This window comes from Cavia porcellus, unplaced genomic scaffold (assembly GCF_034190915.1).
Source record: "Cavia porcellus strain 051 isolate PalLab524CR breed Dunkin Hartley unplaced genomic scaffold, mCavPor4.1 scaffold_18, whole genome shotgun sequence".
Taxonomy (NCBI): domain Eukaryota; kingdom Metazoa; phylum Chordata; class Mammalia; order Rodentia; family Caviidae; genus Cavia; species Cavia porcellus.
In genome coordinates, this window is record NW_026947501.1 from 51,885,997 (window position 1) to 51,905,406 (window position 19,410).

Here is a 19,410-nt window from a genome sequence, read left to right on the forward strand (position 1 = left end):
ATGCTCCACCCACAAAAAGAGATTCTTGCACCAAGACTCCCCTACACTAGCCCCTGCTCTGCCCAGAGCCTTCCAGGCTCACTGAACCAGGTCTTCATTCTGCCTCTGTTCTCTTGTGGGAGGAAACCCAAGGCTAGGGCCCACTGCCTTGTCTCAGACATGTCTACAAGTGCCAAGAAGTCACCTTAGTCTGCCCAGTAAAACTGAAATGAAGTAACCATCCCATATCGCTCTTTGTCTGGCCCATATTTGCTGTCCGTAGACTCACTGCTAGGCTAATCTTCACAGCCAGCCCAGAGCAAGTCTTCTCAAAGTCACCAGGCTGCATGCTGAGGAGAGATGACTAGTGAACAAGAGGAGACCACAGTGTCTGAGTCTAAGTCAACAGACTGCTTCCTTTGCTGAGAAATTCTTACTGCCAAAACCAAAATATCCAAACCACACTGAAGTCCACTGAACAGAGGTAAGCTCTGAGGCCGGCTGCTGGTGAAAGCGCGGCATCTCACTTTGGGCGGGCACAGATCAGGGCCATTCCAAGCAGCACTACTGTGTGGATCACTACCTCACTTACAAGAGAGCAAGCCATGGTTCCACTGGGCCAAGGAACAGCTCCCAGGCCAGGAACTAATCAGCAACAGAGTGAGGATCTGTACCCGTGTCCTTAGTAAATTACACTTCTGCTCAGCCACATAGAGAAGCTCACACACAGCTGCTGAGGACAATCACCACTTGGCACCTGCAGCAGCACTGCCCCACAAGTGTACCACCAGGAAGGCAGGAAGCATGAAGCGGGCATGGCACAGGGCCAGAGGCAGCAGGCATTAGGTGGAGCTTCTAGATGGACAGAAAGAAAACCCCACAATCCCCACTGCTCCCAGGGTACTGCTTTTACTTTCAAGTTTTACTCTGAGAGGGAGACTCCCAGCAGATCAGAGCATCTTGACAAATCTAGGCCCAAGGGAGAAATGGTCCTGGTTTTGAAATCAAAACACACTTAACTCCTACCTGCTCTGCACATCATGTGATCTAAATTTCAGTTTCCACATCTGTAATTGGGGGCAAGCACAGCAACTGGTTTCTCACAGGGATGTGTTTGTGGACTAAATATAGCAAAAAAATGCCCAAGCATTTGGCACCTGGCAGAGAGCAGTGCTTACTAAGTTCTAGCCTTCCATATCAGAAAAAACTGGTTTTCCTCAATCTAAAGCCTATGGCTCTGCTTCAATCATTCCGTCCTTTCAAATCCTAAATTCTATGTCTATTATACACATGCATGCAATGGTTAGAGGCAAAAGCACTGAGTGAAGCAAACACTGACATCTGTCCCCATGTTCCATGGATGGCTGATTGCCAAGAGAACAGTAACTTGTGATGTGGCAGGTCAGTTTAAACATTTCCAATGAAACATCACTTATTCATTGCAATATATTGACAACATTACACTTATGTGTGACATACTATACTCTTCCATGCATTAGGGAGATACAAAGCTATGCTCACTTACTGGAAAATTTACCTTTCTATGATGTTTCCTTAAGTTGCTAGGCTAACAAGACGCATGCAAAGAAATAGACACCAGATTTATGACACGATTTAAAGCTAAAAATTCAAGGATCTACTCAGGCAAATATATTACAATATGAAGGACAAGACAGAAATAAGAGAGACAGGATTTAGAGAAAATATAACTGGAAATCAAATAATCTTTTATCACAAATTTAAATCTAAGTTATCCAAGATTTATTAGAAAACACTATAAATTACTACTCAAAGAGCACATTCTATTTGAACACATGCGATTTAAAGCAAGACACTGTATAGAACAAAGGGCCCTGATAACCACCTACTCTCTAATATTCCCATGATGACAAGGATGTTACAGCAACATCTATTATAAAACTGAAGAGCCAGGCATGGTGGTGCAGACTTGTAATCCCCGCATTTGTGAAGCTAAGCCTGGAGAACTGCCAACCTGCACTACATGAGTTCAAAGCCAGCCTGAACTGCATGGTGTCATCCTGTCTCAGAAAAACACAAAAAACTGAACAAACTTATTTTTAGTTAATCATTTTTTGTGCAATGCAGTAAAATCTTCACCTAGAATATGATTTACAACTTCCTAAAATATATCATTTATCCCTCGTGCAGTGGCATACACATGAAATCACAGCACTCTGGTAGGCTGAGGCAGGAAGGCTGCCAAGTTTGAGCTCATCTTGGTGATTTAGCACGATCCTGTCTCACAATAAAAAATAATACTGAAAAAAAAAAGGGTCACGTGTGTATCTCAGTGCACAGGCCTAGATTCCATCCGAGATACTGTGGAATACAAAGGAGTGGAATGGAATGGAAAAAAAAAAAAAAAGAAAGAAAGCTAGGCATCCTAAAATACGTAACAATAAAAGCTAGCACAGTACTAGATAGGAGGCATTTTAATTAAAAAGTAGTCCATTAAAGACTATAGCATATGCCCTATAAGTTGATGAGATTTAGAATTCTGATTATAATCAATAAAATCTGATTCGTATTGTCTGTATAAAGTTCCCATAAATTTTACACTCAGCAGTGGCCCCTCCCCTTGCTCCTGCAGTATGCAGGGTTGAATCCAGCTGGGCCACTCAACAAACTACACTGCCAGCCACGTTTATATTTTTATTTTGACATAGCACATTGCTAAACTTCTCATGCTGGCCTCAGACTTAAAATCCTCCTTCTTAGCTTCCCCAGTAGCTGGCATTACAGGTATGTGCCACTGCAGTGAGCCCAGATTATTTTTTAACCTAGGAAATACTTCACTCATGAATCATGCAGATCCTGTACAATCTAAGGAAAAACATTCAACCAATTATATCTTGCTTGTAACCACATTGACAAATTATATATTAAATATAATTGATCACTACTGAGCAAAATACATTTTTAATGACAAAAACCCCAAGCCCCACTAATCAGTCATAATCCAGCTCAGACTCACACGTGCTTGCCTGGTTAGCTGTGCAGAGCCATCACAGAATGGGGAGGGGCTGAGAGGGGAGCTTCATGGACAAACTACAAATTGATAGGGACCTGAGGCCTGGATTAGAATTGAATCTGGAGATGGTTAAAATAAAACAAACACAAGGGTGGCATAAGAAATCAAAACCAACAATGGAAGCACACAGACCGTCAGCCAGCATGCTGAATTAGAGAACCAGGAAGAAAGAGTTTTCCTCCGTGGTTGTGTGTGGTACTGGGAATAGAAGGCAGGGGTACTCTAACACTGAGCTATGGTCCCATATTTTTTTCCTTTTAATTTCAAAACAAGGTCTTGCTAAATTGGGCAGCCTACCCTTGAACTTATGATTGTCTGCCTCAGTCTCCTGGGTAGCTAGAAAGATAGGGTTCACCCACTATGCTTGGGATACTCAGCTCTTTTTGAGTCAGTGTCTTCCTAAATTGCCCAGGCTGACCTTAAACTGGCAAACCTCCCACTTCAGTCCACAAGTAGCTGGGATTACAGATGTGTTGCTGCACTTCTTTTACAAATACTGGAAAGAAGGACACAACTGATAAATGAGATTGTCAAAAAGATGAAAATACAATGCCAGGCTTGGTGCCACATGTCTGTAATCCCAGCATGTGAGAGGCTGAGGCAGGAGAACTGCCATGAGTTCAAGGCCAGCTTGAATTACACCACAAGATCCTTTTTTCAAAAAACCAAACACTAATAAATAAAATAAGTTTGAAAAGAAGAAAAAGGGTCAGGGATATAGCTCCACGGCATAGCACTTGCCTGTCAAGCAGAACATCATGAGTTCAATTCATAGTACCAAAAGAAAAGAAAAAAGAAAAGAAAATGGTTTGGTGAGTGGTTTGGTGCTTGCCTAGTATGTGAGAAACCCTAGGTTCAAACCCAATATGTCCAAAAAAAAAACAGGAAAAGAAAAGAAAAATATTGCTCAGTTAGTTAACAGTATAAATTATAAATACATCCAAATGTCACAAAACAGACTGCTGACACTGAACATTCCACTAAAATGACTTGCTTAATTTGATTATATTCTGGCTAAGAATGCCACTAAAAAGTAAAATGTATAGCAAGAGAAATAAAACCAAAGATACAAGTACAGGTGCAAAGCAGAATGTTGTAAATACAATTTCACATGAAATGAGATCTCATAGGCAAGATAAGCACAAAGCCTAAACTACCCAAAAACTATTCACACATTAGAGCTGATGTAACATCCAAAATTCAATACCATACCTCTGTGCCTGAGGAAAAATATGAAAAAATTAGAAGACACCTGATAATGCTCCCTTTGCCACAGTCCCAGAGAATACTCACATCTCTTTAGCGAACTCAAAGCACAACTAGTACTGAAAATCCTTGTTTAAGGAGTGCATGTACTTGAGAAGCTGAACATAAAGAAGAACACATGATGACAGCCAAGAAGCTGCAAAGATGAAGAATCCACATGAGGGTGGAGGACAAACTCCCATAAACTAAGTGGGAAAAGCTAGGCAAGTTCTCCTCTACCTTTTTAAAAGACCACAGAAAAGGAGAAATTTCTCAACCAGGGGGAGGCGGTATGTCACGATCTGACAGCAATACTGTGTTGTATTATTCATATTTATACTCATTCAACAGTGCAAATGCTGAAAATAACCGACCAAGGAAAGGAAAAAAAAAAAAAAGGAATCATTATCCTTAACACTCCAAGCACTCAACATTATGACAACCCTGTAATTTTTATCACTTATTTCATGAACATCTCGTTCCAATTTCTTGTTCATCTCTTCAGACTTGATGAGATCCTTTCTTGCTGTGTCAAGATTTTCTTGCAGCTCTGACACATGGCTGGAAAGTGCAGCCAGGAGCTCCTTCATCTGACTCTGCTCTTTTGAATGTTTGTGTATGACTTCTTGGAGCACAATTATTTTGGCAAGGTCTTCCTCATGGCTTAAGGAGCCAGCAGAAGATCTCTGATGGGTAAAATGGACACTCTTAAATAACCTTAGTGTACTACCAAATAAAATACTTTTGAACATAGGGACTATCAAAATGGATTTATGCCATCTGTTGGATGATAGGACTCTCAACAATCACTTTAGCTGGAAGCAGGCCATTCCAGCAACAGCATCCAAACAGCATCACACACGAACCACAAAATATAAGAAATCAGCAACAGAACAAAGAGAGATCTCAAGGACTTACCTTTCCACTAGTGCTTGGTGTTTCTTCTTCTTCATGGTCAAGCACTCCATCTCTTGGTGATTTTTTCTGATCATTCTGTTTTTTAAGAGTCATTAGCTACAATCAAAAACTGAGTATGAGACTACAATAACTTATGGAAGAGTAATGAGTAAAGACAGCAAAATTCCATTTGGAAAAACATAATTCTACAGTGCTGAACATAGTATAAAAAAGACAGTACATGCCAAAGCTGACCATCCATAGCAGAACCAGATTACTAGAAACAGGATGTACTGACTGCTTGACAACAAATTTAGAGATTCTTGCAATCTGAAATAAAAATCTAATCCAAAAGTATTACAGGCTTCACACTGTTTTTTAAGAGATTAAAATAAAATAATTTTCCCTTTTCAGGGCTAGGATGATGTCCCACAATTACCTCCTTGTGCGTGGCGCCCAGTTCCTCTTCTAATAAGCTGCACCTTTGCAGAGCTACACGTAATTGCTCTCGCACCTGAAAAGAGTTGAGTTTTTATATGCATACGCACACTTTCCATATAGTTATCCTGATATTGATGAAAGGCATATAATAAAGTACTTTCAATGTCTTTCATTGCTAGTACTGTCAAGAAAATGTCCTTGTTAATGGCTTTAAATATTAAGGCCAGGAAACTCTTGTTCCTAAATAAATGAACACTATCCAGTTCTTAATGGGCAGTCAATATTCAGAAATAATCAATTGAAGACTCACATTCCAGTTAGTGTTTGTTGATTATGCAGAACATTGCCTTTTAATACAGAAAGTCTGTTTACAAGAACTCAAAAACTTAGCAAACCTTAAAGGTAAACAAACACATGCAAAGTCTGCCATGAACCCAGCAAGTGTAAGAACCCAGAACCACTAGTGTAGCTCATGTACCTTTTCATCCAGGGTCTTGTGGTGGTCAAATAAGGATGTCAGTGCTTTTAGCACTTCCATCTCTGTGGACACACCTGCAGGACACCGCGCCTGCCGCTTCATCACAGTCGTTTCGAGAGAGCGTTCATGCCTGGAGACAAGGAACTCCAGATGTTCCAGGAGCAGCTGAAACCAGGCCAAAGAGGGCGTGTAAAGAGCACCTTCAATTTCACATTCAAATCCTTCATAATCTCATGGTCAAACAAGTTCAAATTCCTACAATTCAGTAGAGTTAGGTAAATTTCCCTCAATTGTATTCGAATGTCATGAATTTCCATCACTAATTTCTTTTATTAACAAGAAGGTCTCATTTTGTAGTCTAGGCTGGCTTGAGGACTTACTAGCTAGCCCAGGCTGACCTCTAACTCAAGACATTCCTGGCTCAGAATGTTGGGATTGAAGGCATATGCCACCATGCTTTGCCTTCTATCACAAATTTTAAGCAACATTTAATACTGAACACACTCTACAGAAGGAAAAAGCACAAAACACTTAAACCAGAGCTCCACTGACCCTCATGTTGTTCCTTTCTGCTTTCAGTTCAGCAATTTCTTTTTCCTTCTCAAGCAGCTGTTCCCTGCAAATGTTGAGCTCTTTTGCAAGCGTTGAAGACTCCTGCAAAGCAGCAAAGTAAAGGAATAAATCAACACATACATGAATAAATTTAAAAAAAAAAAAAAAAAAACCTCTTAAGCAAGACTTCCATTGGCCTCATAGTCCACACACACAGGCAACCCAATCTCAAGATACATGGCAAAGGATTCCCATTCTCCTCCAGAGAAATGGAGATCAACCATTTGCCGTAAGGTGACATAGGTATTCCCAATGGAATGAGAGTCTAACCCAGGCCATCTGACTTCCCTCCACCCTGGCACTGCTGAAAGCACAGCAGGGGATAATGAGTGTCCAGGTCCACCTCTTTAGACTTCAGGAAATAAAAGCATTTTCCTCAATTGGCATCCCAAAATGAAGCATCTGAAGACATTTGTAAGTCAGTCACAGATCTGAGACCTAGAGCCCTTAGAGAAATCAAGGAAAAAAGGCCTAGAAGGTCACTATCCAATTCTAGTCCCCTCTCTATTCTGATTTTCCCTTAGTCCCTATAGTCTCCCTGAATCATTGGAGCAAAGTCAACTATGAAGAATGGGCTTACTGCTAGGACTAGGAAGCCTTTTGTATTCTCTGTAAAGGCATTCTCAAAACACTATGCATGCAGCAGTGTAGGAGATCTTGCAAAAGGCAGAGAGAAGCTGCAGGAGTCCTGCAGCACTGTTCTGTGCTAAACCTTGTGTTATGACACCGGTTCACAGATACCACAAATGAACTGAATTGAGCAATGTGAATTTGGAGCAAAGCAACTCTGAAATAAGTAAAATCATCTGCCAGTGTTTCTGGCTTTAGGTGCTTTTCCTTTAAAAGACAAGAATAAAGATCTACCGGATAAATAATCAGTCCTTCAAAAGAACATGTGCTTGAGCTAGATAATTCTAGAAAGCTAGTTTAAAACAGGCGATGCTCTTACAGGGCACTGGTAGCAATTGTTTGCAGCTCACAGTCAATCTCATCACAGAAAGCACAGGCCCATGAAGTCTGCTTTAACCAGACCACGACTCATGTGCCTATGTGAGCCACAGTGAGATTGGGCAAGTAAAGTGAGAGAGAAATAGAGATGACACTGCCACAGAAAGCACTGGAAAAGAGCAAAATTTCTTTTAAACTAGTTTTTCTTCTCCAAAAAATCACGACTGTGGGTGAGCCGAACTTAGCCTGGCAGGAACTTTGCAGCCTGCTCCCCAGGGAGACCTGAAATGATGAAAACCACTCTTCAAAGCTTCTGGAAATGGCTCAAAGGATAACAGCAAATGAGGAAATTATCTATTCAAGAAATATCAGGAATAAGGCCAGGAGTCCATGGTATTTGAATTAGGACTTCTATTTGCCTCCCCCACCCAGCTCAGCATAGCGGACTCCTCCAGCCAAAAACACAGGGCCCTTCACCAGGCCAAAACCATGGTGGCTCCCCAGATAACAACATAGAGATTCTTCTCCCCAGGCCAGCAGAGCCTTCTCTTTCCCAGCTAGCAACACATGATTCTCATATCCAGACCAACTGAAGGTCCCTTCTTCCCCCAGGCCAACAAGGTAAGGTCCTTTCCCCAGGCCAACAACACAGGCTCTGCTCCCTGGACCTGCCATGCAGGATTGTCTCCTCACACTCAAATGCCCCCTCACCAAGGCCACTAACATAGGGTCTGCTTGCTCCTGCCTGCCAACCAGGTAAAAATCATCCAAATGTGTCTTAAAACCTGACAGAGTTCCAGCCAGTGTTGAGACATCTTCATAGGCCCAAAGCCAACCTTCAGGAATGGGACTTGTGGATGCGAAGCAGTAGGGGAAAGGGTATTGGCCAGCCGGCCATCTAGACTTCTGTCATGTTCTCTACTAAGTGTGAGCTCTTCCCTGTGGTACAGATTTCTCCTGTAGATGCCAACACGGCCCTGATCGAGGTACTAACTGGCATCGGTCATGGTGATAAGCAAGAGCTCACTGTCAGGTCACCTAATAAGTACCATTCCTGACAGAGTGTGCCCTCTCTCTAATGGAATCTTTTATCAGAAAGATTCTGGGGCAGGTAGAAGAAAAGTAGACTCTAATTACTCTAAGTCAAAAATCAAATCAATTCTATTCACACACCTATCACATCAATAGGTGGACCTGCCTCTAGGCCTGCCTGAATTGAGGGCCTTGAATTTTTCTCATTTTGTCTCTCTTGCTGCAATCTGGCTCACCTTTGGTGACTTACTGCCAATGCTCCGTCTTTGACCATGTCCACAACAGACTGTATCATTCTAGCTAAGGTCTGCTTCATTTACTAGATTCCAAGTTGTTTTTTTGTCATACCTGCTTCGTTTTACCGCCAGTCCCTGTTACTATGGATGTTAATCTGTCTCTAAGTATCATGCTCACTTATTTTGGCAGTTTTGGCAGATTCTCCACCCATTTGTGATCGAGTGAAATAGGCACCTGTTTGTGAGTAGTCATCTCTGTAAGCATGTCTTAGTATTATCTATTTTTAAGCACTGTGGAATCTAGTTTCATGCTCATCTAGATGAGGAGGCTTTATGTTGTTAGCAGTCTCCCTCTCCCAGTCACTTCCAGCTACTATAAAAAAAAAAAAAAACTACCATAGTCATAGGCTGGGTATTAATAAACAACAGATAATTATTTCTGACAGTTCTAGAGGCTGCAAGTCTAAAATCACATAGGATACAATGTTAACTTAGGATGCAATCTTAAATTAGGATATATAACATATAATATAATCTCAACAGATAAACAGACAAATTCTGTATCTTTCTCTCTCTTTTTTGAGATAAGGTTTCATTATACAGTTCTGGCTGGCCATGAACTCACACTGTAGTCCAGGCTGGCTTCAAACTCCAGCAGTCCTCCTGTATCAGCCTCCTGAGTGCTGGGATTACAGGCATATACCACCTTGTCTGACTCTCATTTCTAATTGTAGTAACAAAACAAGACTGCTGTGGGCTGGGGTAATCAGAGCATGCTTACTTAGTATGTTCAAGGCCCCGTGTTTAACGTCCAGCAATCTCATCTCTAAAGAAGGCCATCATGCTTGAAATTACTAACAAGAATCATAAAAGTTCAAAAATATTTTTGGGAGGGACCCAAAAATCAAACTTAAGACCATGTTGTTTACCAGGCATCATTTAAAATTTCAGGTTAAAACAATTATTTGTTAAAATAGAAAAGAAAAAAGAAGAGGTAAGGCACTATACGTATGCTCCACCCACAAAAAGAGATTCTTGCACCAAGACTCCCCTACATTGGCCCCGCTCTGCCCAGAGCGTTCTAGGCTCATTGAACCAGGCCTTCATTCTGCCTCTGTTCTCTTGTGAGAGGAAACCCAAGGCTAGGACCCACTGCCTTGTCTCAGACCTTTCTACAAGTGCCAAGAAGTCACCTCGCTCTGCCAGGTAAAACTAAAGTGTAAAAGTAACCATCCCATACCAGTCTTTGTCTGGTCCATATTTGCTGTCCGTAGACTCACTGCTAGGCTAATTTTCATAGCCAGCCCAGAGCAAGTCTCCTCTAAGTCACCAGGCTGCATGCTGAGGAGAGATGACTAGTGAACAAGACGAGGCTACAGTGTCTGAGTCTAAGTCAACAGACTGCTTCCTTTGCTGAGAAATTCTTACTGCCAAAACCAAAATATCCAAACCACACTGAAGTCCACTGAACAGAGGTAAGCTCTGAGGCCAGCTGCTGGTGAAAGCGCGGCATCTCACTTTGGGCGGGCACAGATCAGGGCCATTCCAAACAGCACTACTGTGTGGATCACTACCTCACTTACAAGAGAGCAAGCCATGGTTCCACTGGGCCAAGGAACAGCTCCCAGGCCAGGAACTAATCAGCAACAGAGTGAGGATCTGTACCTGTGTCCTTACTAAATTACACTTCTGCTCAGCCACATAGAGAAGCTCACACACAGCTGCTGAGGACAATCACCACTTGGCACCTGCAGCAGCACTGCCCCACAAGTGCACCACCAGGAAGGCAGGAAGCATGAAGTGGGCATGGCACAGGGCCAGAGGCAGCAGGCATTAGGGGGAGCTTCTAGACTGACAGAAAGAAAACTCCGCAATCCCCACTGCTTCCAGGGCACCGCTTTTACTTCCAAGGTTTCCTCTGAGAGGGAGACTGTCAGCAGATCAGAACATCTTGAAAAATCCAGGCTCAAGGGAGAAATGGTCCTGGTTTTGGAATCAAAACAGACTTAACTTATACCTGCTCTGCACATCATGTGATCTAAATTTCAGTTTCCACATCTGTAATTGGGGGCAAGCACAGCAACTGGTTTCTCACGGGGATGTGCTTGTGGACTAAATATAGCAAAAAAATGGCCAAGTACTGAGTTTGGCACCCGGCAGAGAGCAGTGCTTACTAAGTTCTAGCCTTCCATATCAGAGAAAACTGTTTTTCCTCCATCTAAAGCCTATGGCTCTGCTTCAATCATTCCCTCCTTTCAAATCCTAAATTTTCCATCTATTATACACACGCATGCAATGGTTAGAGGCAAAAGCTCTGAGTATAGCAAGCACTGACATCTGTCCCCATGTTCCATGGATGGCTGATTGCCAAGAGAACAGTAACTTGTGATGTGGCAGGTCAGTTTAAACATTTCCAATGAAACATCAGTTATTCATTACAATATATTGACAACATTACACTTATGTGTGACATACTATACTCTTCCATGCATTAGGAAGATACAAAGGTATGCTCAGTTACTGGAAAATTTGCCTTTCTATGATAGTTCCTTAAGTTGCTAGGCTGACAAGACGCATGCATAGAAATAGACACCAGATTTATGACACGATTTAAAGCTAAAAATTCAAGGATCTACTCAGGCAAATATATTACAATACAAAGGACAAGACAGAAATAAGTGAGACAGGATTTAGAGGAAATATAACTGGAAATCAAATAATCTTTTATCACAAATTTAAATCTAAGTTATCCAAGATTTACTAGAAAACACTATAAATTACTACTCAAAGAGCACATTCTGTTTGAACACATGCGATTTAAAGCATGACACTATAGGACAAAGGGCCCTGATAACCACCTACTCTCTAATATTCCCATGATGACAAGGATGTTACAGCAATATCTATTATAAAACTGAACAGCCAGGCATGGTGGTGCAGAGTGTAATCCCAGCATTTGGCAATCTGAGCCTGGAGAACTGCCAACATGTACTACACGAGTTCAAAGCCAGCCTGAACTGCATGGCGAGATCCTGTAATAAGCAGATGAACAAAGCTCTATAAAAATAAAAACAGAAATAATTTCTTAGATAACTACAGAGATGGTGAGTGACTCTAGAACTATATGGATAAAAAGATAAATAAAGAGCTTAGGGAAATAATGGAGACCATGAATGCCTAGCACAGGAAAGAAATATTGTGCTCTGAGTGAATGATTTGGGGATGATAATGAATAATGTATGTGCCATTGTTGCCCTGATTGCTGTTTTGAAATTTTTGTTTTAGTTTTTTTTTTTTTCTCAAAATAAAATGGGTTTGGGGGGAGAGGAACCAAGAAGAAATAGATTCAAACAGATATCCAGGAGATTATAGAAGATGAATTACAGTTAGCAATCATGGAAAGAAAGATTTCTTAAAAGAAGCAAAGGACCAAAAAAAAAAAAAAAAAAGTCAATCCAGTAGCCACTAAATGATGCAAAGAGGAATAATGTAAGATTGACTGGAGTCAATGAAAAAGCAGGAGATACCACAAATTGCTTAAACTTGTTCACAAAAGTAATGGGAGAAAAATTCCCAAGCAGGGTAAAAAATTTAACACAGAGATAAGTGAAGAAATTAGCCATTATAAAAACTCCAATTCACCACTACAAAAACAATCTATACCAAGGCATATAATACTCAAAATTCCACAAATTCACCACAAGAACAGATTATTAAAAGTTGTTAGAGAAAAGAAACAAATCACTCATAAAGAAAAGCCCATCAGAATCAGCAGACTTCTCAACATAAATGCTCAAGTTAAGGAGAGCTTGGAGTGAAGCCTTTCAAGCCCTAGAAAACAACCTCCAAACTAGATTGATTTACACTGGAAAACTAACTTTCAAAATTAATGAATAAAACTTTCCATGATAAAGAACACCTGAGGAAACCCACGAACACCAAACCAGCACACCAAAATGTTCTGATGGACATTCCTGAAAGAGATATTAAGGACTACAACTCCATGAAGAACAACAGAATCAATCAACCAGGCAAGGCAAGCAATTCACAGAGGAGGGAAAAAGAGAACCAATGATAAGAGAATAACCATGAAAAGATAAGTCAATACATATCAGTTATAATCAATGTTAATGGCCTCAGTTCCCCAACGAAAGAAACAGACTGGCAGAATGGATCAAAAAGCAGGATCGAACAATATGCTGCATACAAGAAACACATTTTATTCAAAAAGAAATTCACAGACTGAAAGGTCAAAGGATGGAAAACAATACTCATGTAACAGGAACCTGGAAAAAAGCAGGGGTAGTTATTCTATCTGCAGACAAAGGGATTTCAAGCCAAGACTGATTAAGAGACAAAGGTCACTGTATCCTTGTAAAGGGAACAATCCAAGAGGAAATGATAACAGTCATAAATATATATGCACCAAATGCCAACCATGGAAAACCCAACTATACAAACAAATATTAATAGACATGATAAGCAAAATATGCGCTAATACATTTATAACAGGGAATTCACTATCCCACTGTCACAAATGGGTGGATCAACTAAACAAGAAAATCAACAATGTAATGTCAGAACTGAACCAAATTGTTAAACAAACGGATTTAGCAGATTTCTACAGTGTATTCCACACCAGAACATCAGAGGACACATTCTTTTTGCTGCATATGCAACCTTCTCCACAATAGGACACATGGTAGCTCACAGAACATGCTTAAAGAAATGGAAAGAAGTTGAAATTATTCCAGACATATTATCAGCCCACAGTGCAGTGAAACTGGAAATCAATGGCCAACTACAAGATTCATAAACATATAGATATTCAATAATACCTTCCTGGATAACCAATGGGTTATAGATGAAATTAAATAGTATCTATAATTAAATGATAATGCCAATACATTGTAACAGAACATAAGGAACACAATGAAAGCAGTCCTAGGAGGGAAATTTACAGCACTGAATACCCATAGCTGAAAAACAGAGCAAGCTCAAATAACCTACTGTTGAACCTCAAGCTTTTAGATCAAGGGCAGGTCATGCCTAAAGCTTGTAAAAAGGAGGATGTTATAGAGAACAGAGCAGAAGTTAAAGCAATGGAGACTAACAAAATAATACAAAGAATCAATGAAACAAAGAGTTCTGTGTTACATTAAATGAACTTGACAAACTCTCAGCCAACCTTATTAAAAACAAAAAAGACCCAAACACATACAATTGGGAATCAAAAGGTGGAAATCACAAGAAGCCCTACAGATATTCAGAAGATCCTCAAAACCAAACCTACTTTCAGAATGTGTATTGTAAGATAGAAAACAAAGAAGAAATAGACAGATTCCTAGTTACATATGAATTACCACAGCTGAATCAAGAAGGTATAAAAATTCTAAATAAATCAGTATCTGTCAGTGAAAGTGAAGATGTAATTAAAAACCCATCAATAAAGAAAACCCTAGGCCCTGACAGATTCACTGCTGAACACCACAAGAAATTTAGAGAAAACCTAATACTACTACTTCAGTCTCTTTTAAGAAATTGAAAGAGAAGCCATACTCCCAAATTCATTCCTGGAAGCATGTATTATCCTGATACCAAAACCAGAAAGGAATCCAATCAATCCTTGACTGCAAATTATACTACAAAGTTATTGTGATAAAAACTGGCAAAACAAAACAAAACAAAACAAAACAAAACAACCAGACTCAAGGATCAATGGAACAGATTTTAAGATGTAGAAACAACTCCAGCATACTCAATCATCTTATCTTTGACAAAGGAGCCAAACATACTCACTGGAAGAAAGATAGCTTCTTTAAGAAATGGTGCTGGAAAAAACTGGCTTTCCACATGCCAAAGATTACAACTAGACCCATATCCCTTCCCAGGCATTAAGCTAAAATCCAAATAGCTCAAAGACTTCAATATGAAAATAGAAACAACTCCAATCTGCTGGAAGACAGGTAGAACTGAAGACTTTGGTATAGGCAAAGATCTCATGGAAAAAAACCCCAATTGCAAAGCTTCTATCAGAAATAATCAACAACTTGGACTGCATCTTATTCAAAATCTTTTGAAAAGCAAGAGAAACTACCAAGAGAGTGAAGAGACAACCCACGTGATGGTAAAACATTTTTGCCAGCTGTTCCTCAGACAAAGGATTAATGCCTAAAATATATAAGGAGCTCAAAAATACAGAACCACCCCCAAATTCAAAAAATGGGCATCAAAAATGAACAGACCCTTCTCAGATGAAGAAGTAGAAATGCTAAAGAAATACATGAAATACATGATAAGGGGCTGGGCATTTAGCTCAGTGGCAAAAGCACCTGCCTTGCAAGCAGTAGTCGTGAGTTCGATCTCTGGTACCTCTCTCACTAAGCCACCTCTCCCATTAAATAGGCACCAGAAAAGCTAACATAAAAGAATAAACAATGGGGGCTGGGGATTTAGCTCAGCAGCATAAGTGCCTGCCTTGAAGCAGGTGGTCATGAGTTCGAGCCCTGGTACCAGTTTAAAAAAAAAAAAAAAGAATGAACAGTGTCAGGGGTAAAGATGATATGCGCACTGACTTCTCACATGCTGTTGGTGTCAGTACAATGCCACTTTTAGCAATATCTCTTAAGGCTGAACAAATGCATGGGATATCTATCACTCCACAGTTCTCTGCTTTTTTTTTTTTTTTTTTTTTTTTTTAAGGATCCGAGGGCCAGGGATATAGCTTAGTGGCACAACTCCTGTTTGGCAACACAACGTCCTGAGTTCAAGTCCCATTACCTCCCCCCCAAAAAAGACAGGTTCTCAGTATAAAGCCCAAGAGGGGCGCAAACTCGCAGTCGTCTTGCCTCAACATTCTGCCCTGCTGAGTTTATAGGCATATGCCGCCATGCTCAGCCATAGCTTCACTCTCATACACAAAAGAAATAATACACAAGAATACTCAGGATAGAATTGATAAAAACTGGAATCAACCTGAATGTTCATGAATAGAAAAGAACAAATTTTGATATATTGGTATGCTGGATTACCAGACAACAGATGAGAATAGGCAAAAAATATAGGACACAGGTAAATCTCATGAACAATGAAACAACCAAGAAACACAATATAGGTACTATTTTACTTCATTTAGTCAAGAAGAAGCAAAAATAATCAATGGTGAGAGATCAAGACCATTGTTAGAATTGGAGGAAAGGTACAAGGATTCCTCATTTAACCACCAAGTCCTATTCCTGTCAGTACAGCGTTAAAAGAATTAGTTGCTAAATGAGGAGCTGTATATAGTACATACATTACAACACTCAGCACAAAGAAATGGTCAAAGGAAACTCCAACTTGATGACTTTGCCTTTATTTGCACAACTTCTATGCAGTATATAATGTACAACAGAACATGAAACTACAGTACCATAGAGTACCATCAGAAAAAGTATAGTACTGTATAAACATTACAAACTAAAAAACAAACAAACAAAAAAAAAAAAAAAAAAACCATTGAGAGTCTCTGAACCAGATGTGCAGAACTTTACAAAAAATAAAAAAAGAGGAGGCATAAGTCTGAGCAGCAGGGAAGTCCAAACAGTTGTTAAGCAGGTAATTAAATGAGAAACACCTGTACTGGAAACTAGGCAGGGGCTTCCAGTGTTTCATTTTGATGTAGGAACTGTTTCTCAAGTGTGTTGGCTCTATGGAAAATTCGCTGAGAAGATTTCTGATATTTGCTATAGTTGGGGGCCTTCATTATGAGGAGCATTCTCTGCTCTCTTTTTATTTTTTATTTAAGACAACTGCTAAGTTTCTCAGGCTGGGCTCAAATTTCTGATCCTCCTGCCTTGGCCTCCCTAAGGGTTGAAGATTCCAGGAATGCACTACCATGCCCAGCCTTTTACTTCAATTTTTAGAAGTAGGGCACATTCTGACCTGCCTACCTAATGTGCCAAAAGTACACCGGGCACTTACTTGACAGGCCTCTCTAGTCAAACAACTACCAAAGATGAGCCTGATTCCAGGAAAGGAAAAGGACCAAAACAAGTTTGTTTCATGGTTTCTGTGTTTCTGAAATGCTGCATCAGGTGCTCAGATGGTGACGGGACCTGGTGGCATCATCACATTATGCACTAAACTAAGCATTTCCAGGCTGCTACACTGAGAACCCCCCAGAAACAAATCACCAGGCAACCACCTCATCAGCAGGTGTGACAACACCCACTGCCTGAAACCAACTCTACAAAACTCCTGTCACTTCCCTCTCAGGTCCTGCCTGCCTGTTTTTTCCAAAAACTGAATAGATTAACTATGTATTAGATAAACTGTAGATCTATCTCAAATTATAGTCAATATATTACAAAAACAAAACTAAACCATCACAAATTTACAAATACCTGTATATACTATAAAATCCTTCACATAAACTGCTCCCCATTACCTCCCTACACAAATACAAGTTGGCCAGTTCTTATAATCTTCTATAGTAAAATCTGACCTAAATAAACTCTGACATTTATAAGATTCCAATGAGAAAAATCTTAATGTGACTAGGAGGGATGGAGCTCAGTGACAGAGCACTTAGGCAAACACAAATGAAGCCCTCCTTCAACCCTATGCTCCACAAAAGCAAACAATTTACTGATTCTCTAACCAACAAAAGAAACATATAGCACTAACATCAAATTATTGTTTCTAAAAAGGAAATTCAAATGCTTGGCTTATTAATCTTTCAGGAGAATTGACTATAGCCAACAAATACATTAGGGCTAGTGTTCATTTGCCGATTTATCACTGCAGACTCATCATGACAGCATAGATGTATGCTTATTCAGGTCTACCTGAATGGACCAGAAAGGCAACTATTATGAACAAGTAAAATGGTACTCGATGGCTTATAAACACCTAAATAATAAGCTACTTATCTCCCACTATGCTGTGTACCATTTACCTTACATTTTTCTAGTTTTACTATGTTCTCCCTTCGCATGCCATTCAGTCTCCATTTAATTCCACAAGAGGCAGTTTTGAGATACTGGGCTGAATGTAATATAATTAAAGAAAGAAGTACAGTTGTTTCCAACTTTGAGGTGGTTTTTACTTTTATATATTTGTTTTTGGTACTGGGGATCAAACTCATGACTTTATGCTTGCCAGGCAGAAGCTTATGCTGCTGAACTAAATCCCCAGCCCAGTTGTTTTAAACTTAGAAGTCTAGTCTAAAAGGAGAAAGTTCCTAAAGAATAAATTTCCAGTTTTCTATCCCTTATTACAAATGTGATTTACAAACACCGGTATTCTGTAAAGATAGTCTGTAAAAATTTTTCTCTGTGAAATCAATCCTTGTCTACCAAATTTCAAGGGCTAGAGATAATATCTCAGCAGCAACAAGCATCTGCTTGGCAAGAGCAAGGTCCTCAGTTCGATTCCTGATACCAAAAACAAAAAAAAAATTATTATCTACCAAATTTCATTAGAAAACTGCAAATCCTTGAGATACAATCCTAAACACACATACAATTCCTGAGATACAAGCCATGGGAAGCCTACATTAAGCAAGAGATCTCACAAAACAGAATCAAAGAAACCAAGGACCATGCCGCTTGGTTGTTGTTTCAAGTCTTTTTAAAAAACCTTCAAAGTGCATTCCCAAATCTTTAGCAGTTCCTCAGCGAAGAGTGAAAGTAGTAAGATATTTTCACATGGCTTTACAGAACACTAGTTTGTTTGCCCTAAGTAGCTGAATCCCCAGGAACTCTGCATGCGCTTACAAACACTAGGAACTATCATTTGACAAGTGGTTGGTTACACAAAATATACAGGTACAAAAACAAAAGATGGTACCACAGAAAGACACGTAACAGAAAAAACCTGTAGTTTCAGGTGAAAACCACACATACCTGTGGAAGCGCAGTATTGAGTTGTCTCTGCAACGAATCTCTCTCATGACCAACCTCGAGTAATTTCCCCTGGGTCAACGCCAATGTTTCTTGAGTCTCTATCAGTGTGCTCTGAGCAATGTATGTTTCTTCTAGCATGGACATCATGTGCTGTTCAAAATGGGAATCTGCATCTGGTTGTGAAGGGCAGCCAGATCCATGGTTTTCACTTCCTCCTGAAGGGCCTTCTTCACTGATGGTGGGCATCACCTCACACATCATTTTGGAACAAAAACACAGGACTAGTCATTATACGGAAAATACAGGTTCCCACAAATCTACAACTTTATGAGTATCTGTAGCTAATAAAGGAAAGCTGACAATCTCTTTATTCACAGATCTGTTATTCTTTGGATGCAAATACTCTGTGAAGATACACCCAGGCACCCATTAAATGCAGAAAGCCACCACATGAAGACACTAAAGAAGACAACAACGCTGGGAAGATGTAAGGCCCAAAGAGAGCTACTTATTTCTCCTATAAAGAATAGAGCAAACCATGTGAGGTTTTGTTTGCAAAAGCAAACTTTTTAGTTTTGAAAACAAGTGCGCTTCTGTTACCTA

General features: G+C 40.0%; 1 protein-coding gene across 1 annotated transcript in view; it reads right to left on the reverse strand.

Annotated features, from left to right (window-relative positions):
• LOC100718495 (liprin-alpha-1-like) overlaps positions 1 to 19,410 on the reverse strand; it is a 61,854-nt gene that overhangs the window by 41,633 nt on the left and 811 nt on the right. Inside the window, exons 2-6 of the mRNA XM_063230342.1 lie at positions 18,808 to 19,056; positions 6,645 to 6,746; positions 6,093 to 6,257; positions 5,613 to 5,687; positions 5,195 to 5,290 (exon numbers count right to left, since the gene is read on the reverse strand). Of these exons, the coding sequence (XP_063086412.1) occupies positions 5,195 to 5,290; positions 5,613 to 5,687; positions 6,093 to 6,257; positions 6,645 to 6,746; positions 18,808 to 19,056 (687 nt within the window). The remainder of the gene's footprint in view (positions 1 to 5,194; positions 5,291 to 5,612; positions 5,688 to 6,092; positions 6,258 to 6,644; positions 6,747 to 18,807; positions 19,057 to 19,410) is intronic.